At 43.1% G+C, this 17,205-nt stretch overlaps 1 protein-coding gene across 1 annotated transcript in view; it reads left to right on the top strand.

Annotated features, from left to right (window-relative positions):
* Positions 1-14,758, top strand: part of ANKS1B (ankyrin repeat and sterile alpha motif domain containing 1B) — a 523,840-nt gene extending 509,082 nt beyond the window's left edge. Inside the window, exon 9 of the mRNA XM_086918031.1 lies at positions 13,756-14,758. Within this exon, the coding sequence (XP_086774157.1) occupies positions 13,756-13,860 (105 nt within the window). The 3' untranslated portion in view covers positions 13,861-14,758. The remainder of the gene's footprint in view (positions 1-13,755) is intronic.
* The last annotated feature ends 2,447 nt before the right edge of the window (positions 14,759-17,205 follow it).

The following is a 17,205-nucleotide window of genomic DNA, read 5'->3' as shown; positions in this document are numbered from 1 at the left end:
CATGTACATTACAAACATACAATATATATTTTTTTCTTACTGGCAGAAATTTAAAGTGTAGAAAATGTTCTGCAGAACTGTTCATAATAATTAAGCTTTATCTGCGTTTGATGGAACATTTTCTGCACTTTAAATTTCTGCCATTTTAAAAAAATGGCTGTATTTTTCAGATAATAATATAGCAGCGTGCCTACCAGCCACTGGGAGCAAGACACCTGCTGCAAGTAAATGCAGCACTTAAATAATGGGAAAACATTCAACTGAAGAGTTAACTTTATTTTTCTGTGCATTATGTAAAACTCATCAGTGTAATTTTATCCCATGGGAAAGAGTCTTTAAAAACAGCAGGTATATTACTCCCAGTAGCATTTAGACATGGTGCCATATTTATAACAGAAAAATACAGTCATTTGTTTAAATGTGAGTAATGTAACTGAAGAAGCATGCTTCATTAAACATTAGTACTTAATTGGCTTAATTTAAAGAAGAGAAAAACATTGAAACAATGTTTCATTAAAAAAATTTTCTTCACTTTAAGTTTCTTCCATTTAAAAGAAAATGACTGTATTTTTCAGTTAAAAATATGGCACTGTGTCTACCAGCCACTGGGAGCAAGACGCCAGCTGTTTGTAAATGTGACACTTTGAAAAGGGAAAAAAATAAAATGAAAAGTTAACTTAATCATTAGGGTAACTCTTCATTTCAATGTTCTCTCATATCAAAAGCATTCAGAAATATCATTATGTTCAACTTTTATTTAAGAGTTAAATACCTCAGTGCTTCAGTTCTAAACCTCTGTGACTAACATGGGCCATAAATCTGACAAGCACTGCTCATTATCAGGCTCTGCTATCTGCAGTCTGATAATAATGTAAAATAAACGTAGCCTCTCCTTAACTTTTGAACGAAAATTCAACACTTATTAATTGCAGATGATAGTTAAAAATTAACTCAAGGCTAGGAGCTACTCTGACTTTTCTGGGAGCTACTGGTAGCTCAAGATCGACTGGTTGAAGTCCCCTCTAGGCACTATGTATGCTGGGCAGAGACATTCCCACACATTCAATCAAATAAATTAGTCATATATATAATTTTACTGTGTTATAGTAAGCAGTGCATGAATGAGCAGCCATATGTTTCAAAACATAAACATTTAATTTTAAAATAATTATAAATAGTATTTTCTGTAAAAACAAGCAAGTGTGTGTGTATATGTATGCTTCTTAAACATTCTACAATCCAGTATCAGTAAATAGAAATACATAAATAAAATATTCTGTTTTGGTAAATCAGTGTTGGTTTCAATAAGCAACATCTCCAATTTCGTTTTGATGTCAGTAATGTTCTGTACAGGCTCCAGCTGAATAATAGCCATAAAGGTTTCTTCAATAAAACATGTTAACTCAAAAACATTTTGCTGTGCAAGCACTGCTGAAAAAGTAAACATTTCTCAAGGAACTTATGATGCATTCAGTTCTTAGAGCTAGACTGCTTATGAGTTTACGTCTAAGAATTTTTAAGTATAAGAATAATTAAAGTTTGCAAAAGGACACCTCCGCTCCCTAGGCAGGCTGCATACGTCATCTCTCAGACAGGCAAAGATCCTTCCCACTGCATATTCTGCATCATATTTAATACAACTTCATCTCCTAACCTTCCTTTACAGAAAGACATTTTATTTCTAACTAAACATGAGCTGCAAAAGAACGGTTTAATTAAGCAAGAAGGAGTAGTTTCTTACCTGTAACTCCAGTTCTGTAGTAGGGGTATCTCTGTTATAGTCATAATCTAGTGAATAGTCCCGCCCATGTGCGTGGACCCCGGAGCAATCAAAAATAATCTCTTAAACTATCTTCATTGCAGTCCTGCATAGACACTTAAGAAAAAAATAAAAATAATAATGCAGCCTGTACCTACAAGGCTACACTGTCCAGTACTTCAACTAGAAATGCCAAGGATATAACACCAATAACACATTTAACACAATCTGTCAAGTTTCACCCATAGAGAAACTTTCCTCCCCTCACCAAATCCTTGGAATGATAGAGAGGAAGGGATGGACAGACAAGCCTCCATAGGCTGCCATTATGTGTCTGGAAAGGGATACTGTGCCTTTAAGGAACTCTCTAGAGACCCTCGGTATCCCAGCATGCACAGCCCACTCCTTTTATTTTCAGTTCTTTTTGAAGGTGCATAAAGCAAGGCTTGTAGCATACATCACAGTACCATTTTCTCCACCGGGGAGGAGGGCGGGCGCTTATGACTATATCAGAGATACCCCTCCTACAGAACTGGAGTTACAGTTAAGAAACTACTTCTTCTGTAGTAGGGGATCTTTGTATATAGTCATAATCTAGTGAATAGAATGGCAAGCTCATCTAAAAACAACCCGGCGGTGGAGAAAAAACAGACCACCCCACTATTGTGCGAACAGATTCCGCAGCGAAGCCTGTCCAACCTGAGCATCTGCTCTGGCATCAGAGTCCAGACAGTAATGCTTAGCAAAGGTGTGGACGGTCTTCCAAGTGGCCACCCTGCAGATCTCTGCAATGGGAAGATTTCGAAGCAAAGCGGTTGTAGCTGCTTTGCCTCTAGTAGAATGAGCCTTAGGCTTACCCCCTAAGGTCTTATTCGCTTTCTGATAACAGAGCTGGATACATGACACAATCCACCTAGAGATGGACTGTTTCGAAGTAGCCAGACCAGTCCTAACCGACCCATAGTTGACAAACAATTGGTGGGATCTACGAATACCCTTGGTCTTATCCAGATAGAATTTCAACACCCTTCTGAGATCCAGGGAATGAAGAGACCGTTCCGCTGGAGTAGATGGATTCTGGAGAAATGTTGGTAAAGTTATAGTCTGATTAACGTGAAAATCAGAAATCACCTTGGGAAGGAACTTAGGGTGAGTACACATAACAACCTTAGCAGCATGAAATACAGTATAAGGTTCCTGGCAACACAATGACTGAATTTCACTCACCCTGCGGGCCGATGTAATGGCCACGAGGAACGCCGCCTTCCAAGACAGGTGCTGCAGTGAAGCCTTATGAATAGGCTCGAAAGGTTCCTTCATCAGCCTGGACAGCACCACATTCAGTTCCCATGAAGGCGAAGGAAGCCGAACAGGAGGGAACACCTTCTTCAACCCTTCCAAAAAATCCTTAATCACAGGAATCTGGAAAAAGGATGTCTGCGAAGGGCTGTTAGCAGTCAATGCAGCCAGATGAACCTTAATGGAATGGAAATTAAGGCTAGACTGAGCTAGATGCAGAAGGTATGGAAGGATAACATCCTCCTTGCAGGTCTTCGGATCATAGTTCTTAGACATGCACCAGATGCAGAATCTCTTCCACTTTTAAGCAAAAGAGGTCCTAGTAGATGGCCAAACTCAACGATGAGAGGTTGGGGTGCACCATCTGCCCCCCGAACTTCGTGAGAAGGTCCAGCCGACACGGCAGCCGCCGATGAGGCAGGATTGACCGGTGAAGCAGGTCCGTGAACCACCACTGCCTGGGCCATTCCGGCGCAATGAGTATCATCCGCGCCCGGGATCGGGCCAGCTTGATGAGCACCGCCGGAATCAGGGGAATGGATGGAAAAGCGTACAGAAAGCTGTTTGACCAGCTGATGCATAACGCGTTCCCCAGAGTCCCCGGCTGGTAATACCTCGTGGCGAAGTCGCAGCATTTGCTGTTTTCGGCGGTGGCAAACAGATTCACATCTGGAGGGCCCCACATGGCGAAGATGTCGTCGAGCACCTCGTCGTTTATGACCCACTCGTGGTTTTCGTGAAGCAACCTGCTGAGGGCGTCCGCCTGAACATTCTGCACACCTGGCAGATGAGTTGCCGTTATCGTCAGTCCTCTGGCTAACAGCCAGTGCCAGATCGCCTGCGCTTCCTGTGACAGTGTGCGCGATCTCGAGCCCCCCTGCTTGTTGAGGTAATATATTGTGGTCGTATTGTCAGTTTGCACAAGCATGGAGTCGGTCTGGGAGGACGGATGAAAGGCCTTCAGTGCCAAGTGAACAGCTCTGAGTTCCAGGAAATTGATGTGATACTTGGACTCTGTCGGAGACCACGTTCCCTGGATCTGTAGATGGTCTGAATGCGCTCCCCAGCCCAGGAGAGACTCATCCGTAATGATAGTCTGAGTCGGGATGTCCTTGTGGAAAGGAACCCCTCTGAGGAGATTCTCTGCTAAGCACCACCATCTCAGGAACTGTTGGGCGTGAAGAGACCACTGAATCCGGTTGTCCCAACACCCTTTCCTCTGGTCCCACTGGTCCACCAAACATTCCTGTAGCGGCCTCATGTGTAGGCGCGCGTGAGGAGTGAGGAAGATACAAGAGGCCATCGATCCCAGTAGAGAAGACGCCATTCTCACTGTTGTAGGAGGAGCAGCTATGAGAGCGTGAGCCTTCCGAAGGATAGATAAGCGTCTCTCCTCCAAAGGAGACACGCTTGCCAACAGCGTATTGAGGGAGGCTCCCAAGTACTGCAGGCACTGCACAGGAATCGGGACAGACTTGGACAGATTTATGTGCAACCCCAGACGGTTCAGCAGGACGGCCGTCCTGTTGAAGTGCAATTGCGCCTCCTGGAAGATGGAGGCTTTGATGAACCAATCGTCCAGGTACGGGTAGACAAACACCTTGTTCTTTCTCAGGTGCCCTGCTATCACAGCCATGCATTTCGAAAAAGTCCTGGGTGCAGACTTCAGTCCAAACGATAGTACTGTGTACTGATAGTGATTGGTGCCGACGAGGAAGAGCAGGAACTTCCGATGTTTCCGTGCAACGGGCAGATGGAAGTACGCATCTTGCAGATCTATCGCGCGCACAGCCAGTCACCTCTCTGCAGCTGAGGATAAATCTTGTGCAAAGACAGCATGCAAAACGTCTCCCTGCGAATCCACTTGTTTGCTTGTGGCAAATCCAGAATGGGTCTGAACTCGTTCTTGTCCTTCTTCTGTACTAGGAAGAAGCGTGAGTAAAGACCCTTTCCCCTTTTGAGACAGAGGGACGTCTTCTATCGCCCTTTTTCTTAACAGGGTATCGGCCTCCGCCTGGAGCTCGCGCAGTTGGAACTGCGAGCCAACCGGTGGAATTGCTGGAGGCGGGCTGGTGAAACGAAGACTGTATCCATTGCAAACAATATGCAGCACCCACTTGTCCTGAGTAATGTTCCTCCACTCTGCCAGGTAATGTTGAATGCTTACCCCCACTGGAGCAGGAAACAGATGAAGGGGAAGTAGCACCTCAAGGCCTAGTTTGGTCGCAGAGGAAGACTGTTGACCACCTCTGCCCCTCTGGCACTTTTGGAATGGTTTCCGCTGGAACTGCTGGTGTTGCTGTTGCTGTCCAGCTTGCCAACCTTGCCCTCTGCCTTGCGCCCCGTACCGCCTCTGGAACGGGCGGAAGGTCTTTTTCTGTTCCTTAGGCTTTTCTCGCCCGAAAAGGGTAGGTTGGCAACTCTCTGCTGCGCCTCGGGCTTCAAGGTTGTAAGACGCAACCAGGCGTGGCACCTCAGGTTGAACCCATTGCAGTACCCGTGGCCTGCCAAGAGGGAGGAGTCCGCAGCTGAACTTATCACCTGGTTGGAAACCAGCAGACCTTCAGCAGGGATCTCTTGGAAATCTTCCCTTTTTTCCTGGGGAAGGTGTTCCGAAAACTGTTGGAGGTACTCCCACAGAGGCAGATCGTAACGTCCCAACAGTGCTGAGGCACTCGCGGCCTTCATCGATGTGGAGGCCATCCCGCAAACTTTCCTGCCTGCCGAATCAACCCAGGGGCTCTCCTTGTCAGGAGGCACTGTCTATGATTGGGTGGTGGCGTGCTGTTTTCTTGCTGCTGTCACAATTACCGAGTCAGGCACGGGATCCAACCGAAGAAATGCTGGGTCCGAGTCAGGAGCCTTATATTTCTTCTGCAGCCTTGAAGGTGCCGACCTCTTAGCCGCAGGAGTGAGGAACAGCTCAATGGCAGGTTCCACCAGCCCAGGCACCAAGGGCAGCAAAGGGCGAGAACTGCTTCTTGTGCAGAGTTTCGAAAATGACGGAAGTCAATGGCACGGGCACAGTGAGCGTGATGCCCAGCTTAGTCGCCCCTCGCAGCAACACGTCCTGAAAGGAGACTGTCGTCTACTCGAGACACCCTCGTCCGAGGGGAGTCCGACAGGGTAGATGAATAGTCCCTGTCACTGGACGAATCCGTGTAGCCGGATCTTGGCCGGTCCCTCCTGTGGCGCCGTCTGGATCTCGTAGAAGAGCGACGGCGACTCCTGGATCTATCCCTCCATCTGGAGCGAGATCTCGACCTCCGCGGCCTCGGACGGTCCACGGGCTGTTGCGGAGGGAGCTATGGATGCCGAAACGAGAGCCTAGATTGCGGTGGTTCCGTAGGTGGCGACGGGAGATGTGGTAACGAGGCAGACCTCGGCGGATGTGGAGGTGTAGGAGGCGGAGCACAATGAGGAGGAACAGGTGGCGGAGTAGGCGTCGAGTTACGTGGAGGAGGGTCCTTGGGTAACGGAGGAGGTGTAGGTGACCTCGGCTTGGAGGGCGAATAGACTTGAGTGCTTCGAGCCCGAAGCCTCAACCCCTCTCTTTCTTTTCTTCGCCTGACCTGAAGGGGGGGACCTAGAGGCCGTACCCCTGGTAGCCGAGAAACAGCGCCGCCGCTACCGTGGACTTGTGGAAACTGAGGACACAGTCCTGGCTTTTGAACGCCTCCTGGAGGACGATGCTTTCCTCCTCGATGCTGAGCGCCTTTTCGACGTCGATGACAGTCGTCTCGACGTCTGATCGCCTTCCCGACGTCAAGTCGACGTCGATGGTGAACGACGGTGACGCCTCGACGGCGAGCGTCTGCGCCTCCTTGAACCCTCTCGACGTTGATGATGGCTCGACAATGAAGCAGTCCTCTACGTCGACCTCGTCGGAGGTCTCGACGTCAATCCCCTCGGCGTTGAACATCGACGTTGCTTCGACCCAGAGCCCTGGGGAGACGGGGAGCAGACCGTGGTCATTCCTCTCGACGCCGACGTCGAGGCTATCAACGCCGACGGAGACCGGTGGTGTTTTCTGGCCTTCTCCTTACTGGGGAGCCCCCCAGAACCCGCAGCACGGGCAGAGGAAGAGGCCCCTTCCTGCCCAGACCCACCTTGGCCTTGCTGTCTTCTTTGCTCCAGTCCTTGGAGCCTGATCTTCTCTCAGTCCTTCAGGGTCCTACTGGAAAACTGCAGGCAGATCTCACAAGTCCAAGGAACATGAGAAGAAAGGAGACGAAGGATACACACCCTGTGTGGATCAGATTTTGCCTTCTTCCTGGCACACTTTGTGCATTTATCAAATAAGGCAGGCATATTTGACAAAAGAGCGGCCAAAATCACCAGAAAACTCCAGCAAAGTGAAGAAGAAGCAAAAATAGGTCGAGTGCACACACTCTAACACTTCAAAAGTGCCAATAATTACACAAAACACCCAAAAAGGGAGAGCTCAATGCTCCAGGGTCCTGCTAGGAAAAAAAACCTGAAAGTAAAAGGAGTGGGCTGTGCATGCTGGGATACCGAGGGTCTCTAGAGAGTTCCTTAAATGCACGGTATCCCTTTTCCAGACACATAATGGCAGCCTATGGAGGCTTGTCTGTCCATCCCTTCCTCTCTTATCATTCTAAGGATTTGGTGAGGGGAGGAAAGTTTCTCTATGGGTGAAACTTGACAGATTGTGTTAAATGTGTTATTGGTGTTATATCCTTGGCATTTCTAGTTGAAGTACTGGACAGTGTAGCCTTGTAGGTACAGGCTGTATTATTGTCTTTAATTTTTTCTTAAGTGTCTATGCAGGACTGCAATGAAGACAGTTTAAGAGATTATTTTTGATTGCTCAGGGGGCCACGCACATGGGCGGGACTATTCACTAGATTATGACTATAACAGAGGTCCCCTACTACAGAAACATTAAACATAACATGCTAATGCACTTTTAAAATACGTGTTTCCTATTCTCACTAAGCAAAGAATTAAATGAAGTTTTGTTTAAAGATTTCCAACAACTAAAGATCCAAAGTCACAGCTGTAAATTAGCTGTAAGTTATGCCACTGTTCTTCACACTGAATGCCAACCGAATCTCACAGAGCAAGAGCTAAATCATGAGCTGGTTCTGTTTTCTACATTATAAAATGTTGAGCTAATTCTAATATGGGTTTATTCTACTAATGCACATTTAACATTTTTACAAGTTAAAATCACATTTTCATAGTGAAGACAATCTAAACTAAAGACATTTAAGTCAAGCTATGAATTACATGTGCCGTGTTTTACATGAATTGCTAAATGGAAAGCTTCTGACTAAAGCATGTGAATTTCGAAGCCTCATGTTTTCACTTTGCAACACAAAATGCCCGCATGTCACTTTTAAATGCAGTTTCATTTCTGAAGCACAGGCAGGTTTTCCACTAGTGACGCTACATTTTAAAGCACATGTTTAGGTTCTTTCACTGAGAAATGTGAATACTCACTCTTTCAGACTTTCATAGAATCTGGCATCTGCACAATAAAACAAGTGGCATCATCTTCAGCCCTAGATGCCAGAATCTTTCTCAAGTGGTCTGACTGTTTTAGCTGCTGGAATTGAGCACTAGTTCAGGGTCTTTGTTATGTGACCTTGTGTGCAGGCAGCCAGGTCTGATTGGAGGCTTGCCTGTGTTAAATAGCAGGACAGAGGAATTGGCTTATTTATTTTAAACTCCAGATTTCCAAAATTCGCGACATAAAGTTAGCATAAAAGGAATTGGAAACAAACTGCAGTCTCAATATTCCCAACTTAATTTGATGTACATTTTTGCCTGATTTTTCAGTCTCATAAATGCTTAATTTATGCAGGTGCTGGTCACTGGCAATCATTTTTGGGGACCTGGACCAATTTTTCATCAGTAGACTTTGACCATAGTGCAAGAGAAAGAAAGACAGAAAAGGGAAACAGGTAGAAGAGAGAGACAAAAAATCTTTTACCAAATCAGATGTCTGAAAGAGTGAGCGAAAATGAAAGCAAGTTTGTGGTGGTAGAAGAAAGAGGCATGAGGTGGAATGAAGACTAGCTAGTATTGGTATTCATTAAGCTCGGCATTAGGCAACAATTGTGTTGGGCTCCTCAGTAACACTTTAGCATCATTTACAAATTTTTAGTTAAGCATGGTGTCTCATTGCTCACTCATGAGCCTGTGGGCTTGCGTTTTAGTTTTCTACTGACTATTAATGGGCACAAATTCTGAACTATCCTCTTACTATCTAGCGTTGCCTGTTCCAGAAGTGAGCAAAAGGAATATAATGCCACTGATATATTGATTCTGCCGATTGGCTATACATATAGCTCATTCCACATGAGCTAAAGTAAATAATACAAAGAATGCTATTTTCAAGCAACAGAAATTCTCAGTGCGCACTAAATAATGGATGCCCCCATGTGAGTGCACTTACACATTCTTTGTGGTTGTTACTTCTAAGTGAGCATAGACAATTTTGCCTGCATATGAAGTCTGCCGTTGTCGGAAAATCTATTACAGAAGCACCTTGGAGTACTTCCAGCAGTCTAATCTTGCGAGTAATCCCTGTGGGCCTCAGATGCTAGACCTTCGCCCCAGCAAAGTGGTCAGCAGGGATTCCAACCCTTAATGATGCTATATGTTTGTTGTGGGTCTCTCCAAATTCCATTCAAACCCCAGGACAGGTGGTTGGTGGGATGAAAGACCGGCTGTTACCTGTAGCAGGGCAACCCCAGCATGGGTGGCATTGTGGTTGAAAATATCCAGCTCCCAGGGCAAAATCCAAGCGCACCATCTGGGAAGCGTCACGGGCCACCCTAGCAATTAAAAAAAAAAAATTAAAGCGGGTGTTGTGCTTAAAGTTGGTACAGTGCTTGTACACAATGCATAAAAGTGATACAAACTAAATTAAAGTGGCCGCCATGCTTGAAGTAAGCGCAGCACCCGTATGTATAAAAGTGAATAAAAAAACATTAAAGCACAAAATTAAAGAAATTGTCTCTAACTCAAACACATAAAGACCTACAGCGTAAGTGAACTGTAGTTGGCGGGTGCTCCTTCTCAGAAAACGGAGTTGATGTATCGGGAGCACTAGCCAAAATGAAGCCAATAAAAAGAGAAACACAGGAGTGAACGAACTGCAACCAGCAGCCGGGATAGGAATCCGTATACTGAATACAGCAGGTCATCCAGACAGTGCATGCGCGCTGCCTAGGCTCAACCTAAAAATCATTACCAATCCACTTGCCTAATGGATTCCCATGAGAACTACATATTTAAATGCAAACATCTCCTTGCTGCGTATTCTAATATTTCGCTAAATGCTTTAATAAAACACATTTTCAAAGGTTCAAAACTGTACTTGTACTGATGTACACATATCATGTATTCGGGGGATGTAAATACCTAATTAAACACTAAAGTGCAGTTGTGGATTCTTATATTTTTCTAGGTAATGGTCGGAATAAAGAACTATGTGGTGCTTCTGTTTTAACACATAGGAAAATAGGCATAAATACTCAAATAAATAAAAGTGTAAGTTCAACTAACAAAGCATGGGCTTTATCTGGGGCAGTTGGGCTGCTACACTACCAAGCCACTGTAAATGCAAGGGAACAACTGTTGAAGGAGAGCAAGATTTTGGTGGCAGAAGCAACTGTCCTGTCCTCACCCAAACTTTGAAGAGAACATTGATACCCCTTAACCCTGTGTGCCGAGACCAAGATTCTCTTGCCACATTAAGCCATGCTTCCAAGATTCCACTTTTTGATTGTGGATTGCTTGATGGATCAGCTGATGTACATGATCTGTGTCGATCCCTTAAGTTGATCCGACGGCAGCAACAGGGCTGAAAGTCAAGCGTGGCAGGAGGATAAGTGGTCACGTGTGGAGCCTACCTCCGTCATCTCAAGCAGATGAGGACGGGCTTCCATGCAATGCATTGCGGTGACACCATGAGGGCACTGTGCTGTGAAGGTTTATAAGGTGAACTCCTAGCAAAATCTCTCCAATGTGCTCTGCCCTTGTTAATGATGAAGAGCAGATAACATACAGTGAAAGGAAGGGGTATCCTGTTTATAGGTGTTCTCCGGCCTGAGATCCCTGCGGTACTTGTTCTGGTTCTCACTGAGACCTAAAAGCCTTTCCATTGATGCCTCCAAGAACACAAAGAGTGCCATAATTTTTATGCCTTCCCATTATCGGAGAATAAAGTAAGAACACGAAACCGCTGAAAACAGTGCCAAGACCATACTGCTAGAAATTTTGTGAGAGATCCTGACAACAATACAGAGGATAGAATGGAAGGTCACTTCTATAGAACATATGAAAATGAGTGGCAAAATCTCAATGGGCTGCGGAAAACAGACAAGCGGGTCACAGCAGCAGAATCTACATTTATGCTGTGTGAGGAAGCAATTCAGCAACAGATAAAATACAGATATTGTGGTATTTCCACCACTCTGCGAATAAAATCTCAGATGGAAATTCTTGGTTACATGACACTAGCGTCTAAAGTCCAGGCACTGGACGCAGGAGATGAGAAAAAAATGTTACAGTTCTTTTCTTCAGAGGTTGTCAAACTAAATCCCTCTTAGTTTGGGTATTATTGAAGGTCACAGGCCTACCCACTAGAGGATGTGAAATTTAAATTCGAGGGTTAGGTAAATTCATAGTCCATTTGGAAACCTGCATCAAAGAGAATTGGTGACTCGTGTTGTGGCTCACAAGGAGACCCTCTCATCTTTCCAGACTTGCATTGAGATGCTCTGCAAAAGTGTCAGGGACTGCAGCATTTTCATATAAAACATAGCATTTTGGTTCTAGGCCTTCCTAGGTTAACTAGGTTGTGAGTACTTCACAAAGCCAGGACTCGAAATTGATAGCATTCAGAAACGTTCAGAACTCTGGAAGAAAATATCATGGCTGATAACATTTAAACTGAACAGATATGATAAAGTGAACAAGAATAGGTGAGCTTTCAACTTGTGAGCCTGACCTTGAGGAGAATATACTCCTCATCATGGCTAGGATATTGGGCGAAATTGGGTCGCTCAGCTAAATTGATCTGTTATATTCTAAGCTGAGTCTTTAAGGGGAGCACCCAGCCCTCTTCTCCACCCTACTCTCTCTTGCCTATTTGCTCATGTAGCCACTGGAATTTAGAGCTAACAGTTTAAAGGCATGGCTTAGAGTTGGCTATCAGTCAAATAGTTTTTTTTTTATTGTATTTGTCTGTACTTCCTCTTAACAGGAGTAAGAAGTTGGGTTTAGGAACCTATAACCCATGCTTTAATTTCACTCTAGCTGTATGTTTGAAAACTAGTACAAATATATATTTTAAAAAACTGCTGTTTTATTTGGCAGTAGTGGTCGGGTAAACTAATACTGACTTAAGAGGAAAAAACTAATTGAGCCTGTAAAATTTATTATTTTGGTTGCCAATATATATTGGAAATGCGCTGTCAAATTAATAATTCGGCTCCAAGTAAAGAAGATTTAGAAAATGAAAACTAACCCATCCCCATTACCGACGAGCTTGGAGAACATCAGCTTACTAAGTTGTTGCAACATCGAGTTGGGAGGAAAGCATGTTCCTATGTTTCTTTTAGCTATCAGTCCAACCCTGGGTAAGATGTTAAGTACATGTTAATTAAAAGGTGGATGTAAGTTTGCCCACAAACAAGAATGGGGGAAAGTATTGGACGGAAAATGAGAGAGAAGGTAGAAAGGATGGAATTAGTATGGAGGGGCGAACCAAGCTGAATGGTTAAAACACTTTTTTTGAATTTAGCACCATTTTATTTTTATTTTTTTGCAGAGTTTTATATAGCGCGAACTTGACCCGAACTGAATCGGGTTTCAGAGTGCTTTACATAGCACCAGTTACGTTACATGAGGACACACATTCATTTTTTGTTGGGCACAGGGAGATTAAGTGATTTGCCCAGGATCACAGGATGTTTGGCGTCATTACCGAGACTCTAACCCAGTTCCTCAGGTCCGAGGTCGAGCGCCCTAGCTGTTAGGCCAACTCCTCACCCCTATACCTCCTGGGGATGCTAATCGTCCAAAGATCGTAATTGAAGTGTTGCATTGGAGTGTTGATTATTTCAGCTAGAATTATGCTTGATTTTCACCATTATTTGTTCCTACTACCTAGGTCTTCATTATGAGAAGCTTGGGAAATGGGCTGGTATGTCCACCTCGGAGTAACTAATACCGTGGGCACTGTTTACACCGGGTAAAATCCATCCCATTACAACTTGGGCCTGGGTGTCCACTACAAAAGGAGAAATTACTGGGAGAATCAGTAATTACGGGTAGGATTCTTCTGGTAATTTCTCATTTTGCCTCAGACTTTCACCAGGATATTTCAGCTGCTGTGAGCAACCAAAATCTCCTGCTGAAAGTGAACAAATCCACAATGTTCCTTGGAACTCATTATTCTGATGTAGTATCTACTTTTACTGGCCATCTCAGAACTAATGTCCACTCATAATGAGGACATATGTATCCTTAATTGGAGTGAACACAGAAACTATTTAAAATCCATGTCTATTTTTTTATATCTTATACTGTGTCCACATACACTGTCATGTATGTATTATCAGTCCTTTCTTAGTGGTACATTTGGGTTGCAAAACTAAAACCTGTTGACTGGTCTGATCGTTTCGCTTTTCTTTTCTTATTTGGTTTCGTAAATGCAGATGAATCCAGATCCAAAGATTCTTGCAAACCTCCCCTGGATTGTAGAACCTGTACAGGAAACAAAACGAGGGATTAGCACCAAGTATGAAACCACCATTTTCTAACACAGATTTCTTCATCTCCTTGGCGTTGCTCGGTATCCTCAGTGGGACCTCTGCAGGCGTCATGACAACCTCAACTGAAAAGACTGCATTTTTAGAGTTACTTCTAACAAAACTACGTTGTTAATAGCCTATGCTTCCAGTTCTGACTGGTTTGGCAGAACAATGAGAATTAAGTGAAGAATATACATCAGCAAAAACTTTTTTGTTAAAATAAATTGCACAATAAAATGTTCCCTCCTTTTAATTGTCCATAGAGATTTCTTATACTGCTACAGTCTAAAATTACTGTATTATTAAATAGTTACAGTACTAACGTTCTTATTTTTAATTTTATATAACCTATACTTCTTTTATTTGAAATGTATGAACTTTATCAGAGCCACTAAACATTTTTAATTTTGTAAGTTATACCATGAGCTGAATATTTGTTTTCTCATTTACATAAATCACCATTCTTTTGCTAAATTCGTGTACACTTTAAAAAATAAAAAAGCCAATAACAGTGAATGTGGAGAAAGTGGTATTTTCAATGGTATTTTTGTTGGTTAACATGGTTACATTGTACTGCTAAGAACGCCTACATGGAAAATACAGTCAAGAAAAGAAATGTTTGTATTTATAACCTAATATCCTGGAACCTAGTTTGGATGCATTAGACTACCCTTTTTAACTTCTTATGTTGTTTTATTAATATGGACTATTTTTATTCCGGTTAATATTTTCAAATGTGTACAGTTGACATATTTCTATTTGTTTTATGCTTTTCGTTCAATTTTTTTACATTAGTTAAGGTTTCTGTGGAGTGTTGTTTTGAACTTTAAACTTTAAAATGTAAATTTGAGCACACTGAGTTGATATTTGTACAGAATAAGCCTGCTTAATAAATGAAACATAATACAAATATGCAATCATTTGCTCCATGAAACGGTGTAAACTACAATCCCTTGTAAATCCTCATTCATATGTAATAAAGTAGTTGCCATGACTCATAATACAAACTAATCTAGTCAATTTGCGTCCTATTTTGAGTTGATAGTGACATCAACTCAAAATAGGACAGGCAGATCGAGAGTTTGTCAAAAAGGTTACTCTATCACCATTGTGAGAGGGTATTTGGTCTTCCAAACTATAAATAGGGTCCCCTACGATTTACTTATACAGCAGTACATTAGTCCGTACTTGCTGTAAGGTAGTTTTGTATTCTGTATGGACACTTAGTATTTAGAGTCTATGGGGGTTATATAGAGTTTGGTGTGGCGAGAGAAAACCATGTAACTTGCTTTTTCTTTTTTATTTAGGGTAGGACACCTGCCACTGATTTTTTTTCTTGCTTGTGACGGTGACCTGGGCAAAAACACCCACACACGTACAAAACTTCCTCTGCATCAAGGCTATTGCCATTTCATTGTTCAAAAGCCTTACCCTTCTTGTTCCTACCTGAGCACAGTTCTTGACAGTGGTTCGCAGATCGCTAATCTTTAAGATTTCTTAACGTAAATATTTGCAACTGATGCTTTTGGAAGTTTACCTGTGTTTGTCCATGCAGGTACCATTTTGGCTTAAGAATAGATATTCAATTGATTACCAGGTCTCACTTGGAACATAATGTATATTTGCCAAACTCACCCAACGTTGCTCAAATGTTGCTGAAACTATGCTACAAACTAGTAAATACCCCTTGCTGTACAGCATATTGCTAGAAATAACTTCAATAGCCATAAACTGCCAGAAGGCCAGTAGCAGATGTGATCTTTAAACAGAGGTGGTTGGGGACCATTGCCCCCTGCACCTCACATATGTTGAAAGGAACCACCACACTAATGTAAAGTTCCTGTTTACACTCACTTTTGATGGAAAATCCACTAATGATTCCTGTCATTGGTTTATTCTATTAAAACGAATCTGTTGTAGTAGGAAGTTAGAGTAAGTTATGTTCTTTTGTGCACATGCCATTACCTTGCATCGTACAACCTTGGACCAAGGCACGAGGCACCACAGTCACTTTGCAGCTGCAACTACCAGTAAGTCCCACAGTTCAATGCTTTGCAAATGGAAATTTCCGAGAGGAACTATCTCTAAATATCCAAGCAATTTTCCCCTGCAAGTGGGATGTTGATGAGGCTCAAAAAGTAGAGAAAACAGCATTTGATTTTAAAAAAGCATCTCCAATTTCATTGACGGTTATTCTACATTCAGGAGACACCTAGAGTTTTTTAAGAAGGCAGGTAACATTTGAGAGTTTAGCAGTCCCTACATGTATCCCGCTGTGGTGGTGAGAAAGAAGAATGTAGATGTCAGATTTTGTATAGACTAACAAATTAATCAATTCCTTGATTTCAGCCTTGCAATCCATGGTCTGTGTTGCTCTGGACTGGTTGTATGTCACTTGTTTTCTGTATTTAAATATGGTGTGGCTGCTAACAGGTTTCCAAGAGGAAGACTGACACTGAAAACTGTACATTCAACTACTTAATTTGTATCATGTCACACTATGCAGTAGAAACTACAGTGAGAAAACAAAAGTAATCCAATGTAAATAGCCTGCTTAAAAGACAGTGAGAAAAAAGAAAGTTCAATTAGACTTCATTAGCAACAAAAAGAAGCAACATTGTTGATGTGAGTGGTGACAGAGCTGCCACACTGCCCAACAAAGCACTCTTCAATTGTAAACACTTTTAAATGAGGGCAACATTAGCACTCCCTAAATGCTCAACCTAATGGAAAACGCAATGTTCTGCATCCTTTAACCCATACTACCATAAGAGTGAAGGAAATACAAACTTTCAGAACCCACTAGAAATAGACCACTGGCAAAATAAATCAGAAAATCAGAAAAGATGTATTCAGATCTAACCTTATGATGGAAATCGTCTGCCACACTAGCCACAATTCAACATGAGGCTTTCTGCCTCATATTTACAAATTTCCCTGAGAACTGGGGCTTCACCCCGAGAAAACTGAGAGGTGGTTCCACTACCGAGAGTCTTAGCAGGATTCCTGACATAGGCTCTGTAGCCAAGATAATGGATCAACGTGATGGGCCTCTACCTTTCCCTACTAAAGGGATGATTCTGTAGGACATGCCAAACCCTTGTCCCTCACACCCATGTCGTCAATGCAAATTGGGGCACAGCTTTGTCAATGAAGAGCTGACTCTTGTTTACTAAGACTTGGATTGTGATTTTCGTGCCACACTGAAGTAGAACATATCAATGGCATGTTGAAGCTATAAGGGAACCCACACTAACATGACAACTGAGCAGCAAGCCTTTTGGAGCATTCAATGGAATCCTACACAGTTGTAGGCACTTAGAGGATAGAGTCAGCTATTCCTATGTGGAAATC

The sequence above is a fragment of the Lissotriton vulgaris genome, chromosome 1_1, assembly GCF_964263255.1.
Source record: "Lissotriton vulgaris chromosome 1_1, aLisVul1.2, whole genome shotgun sequence".
Taxonomy (NCBI): domain Eukaryota; kingdom Metazoa; phylum Chordata; class Amphibia; order Caudata; family Salamandridae; genus Lissotriton; species Lissotriton vulgaris.
The sequence above is the reverse complement of the archived record's forward strand: the minus strand, read 5'-3'. Positions and strand labels throughout refer to the sequence as shown.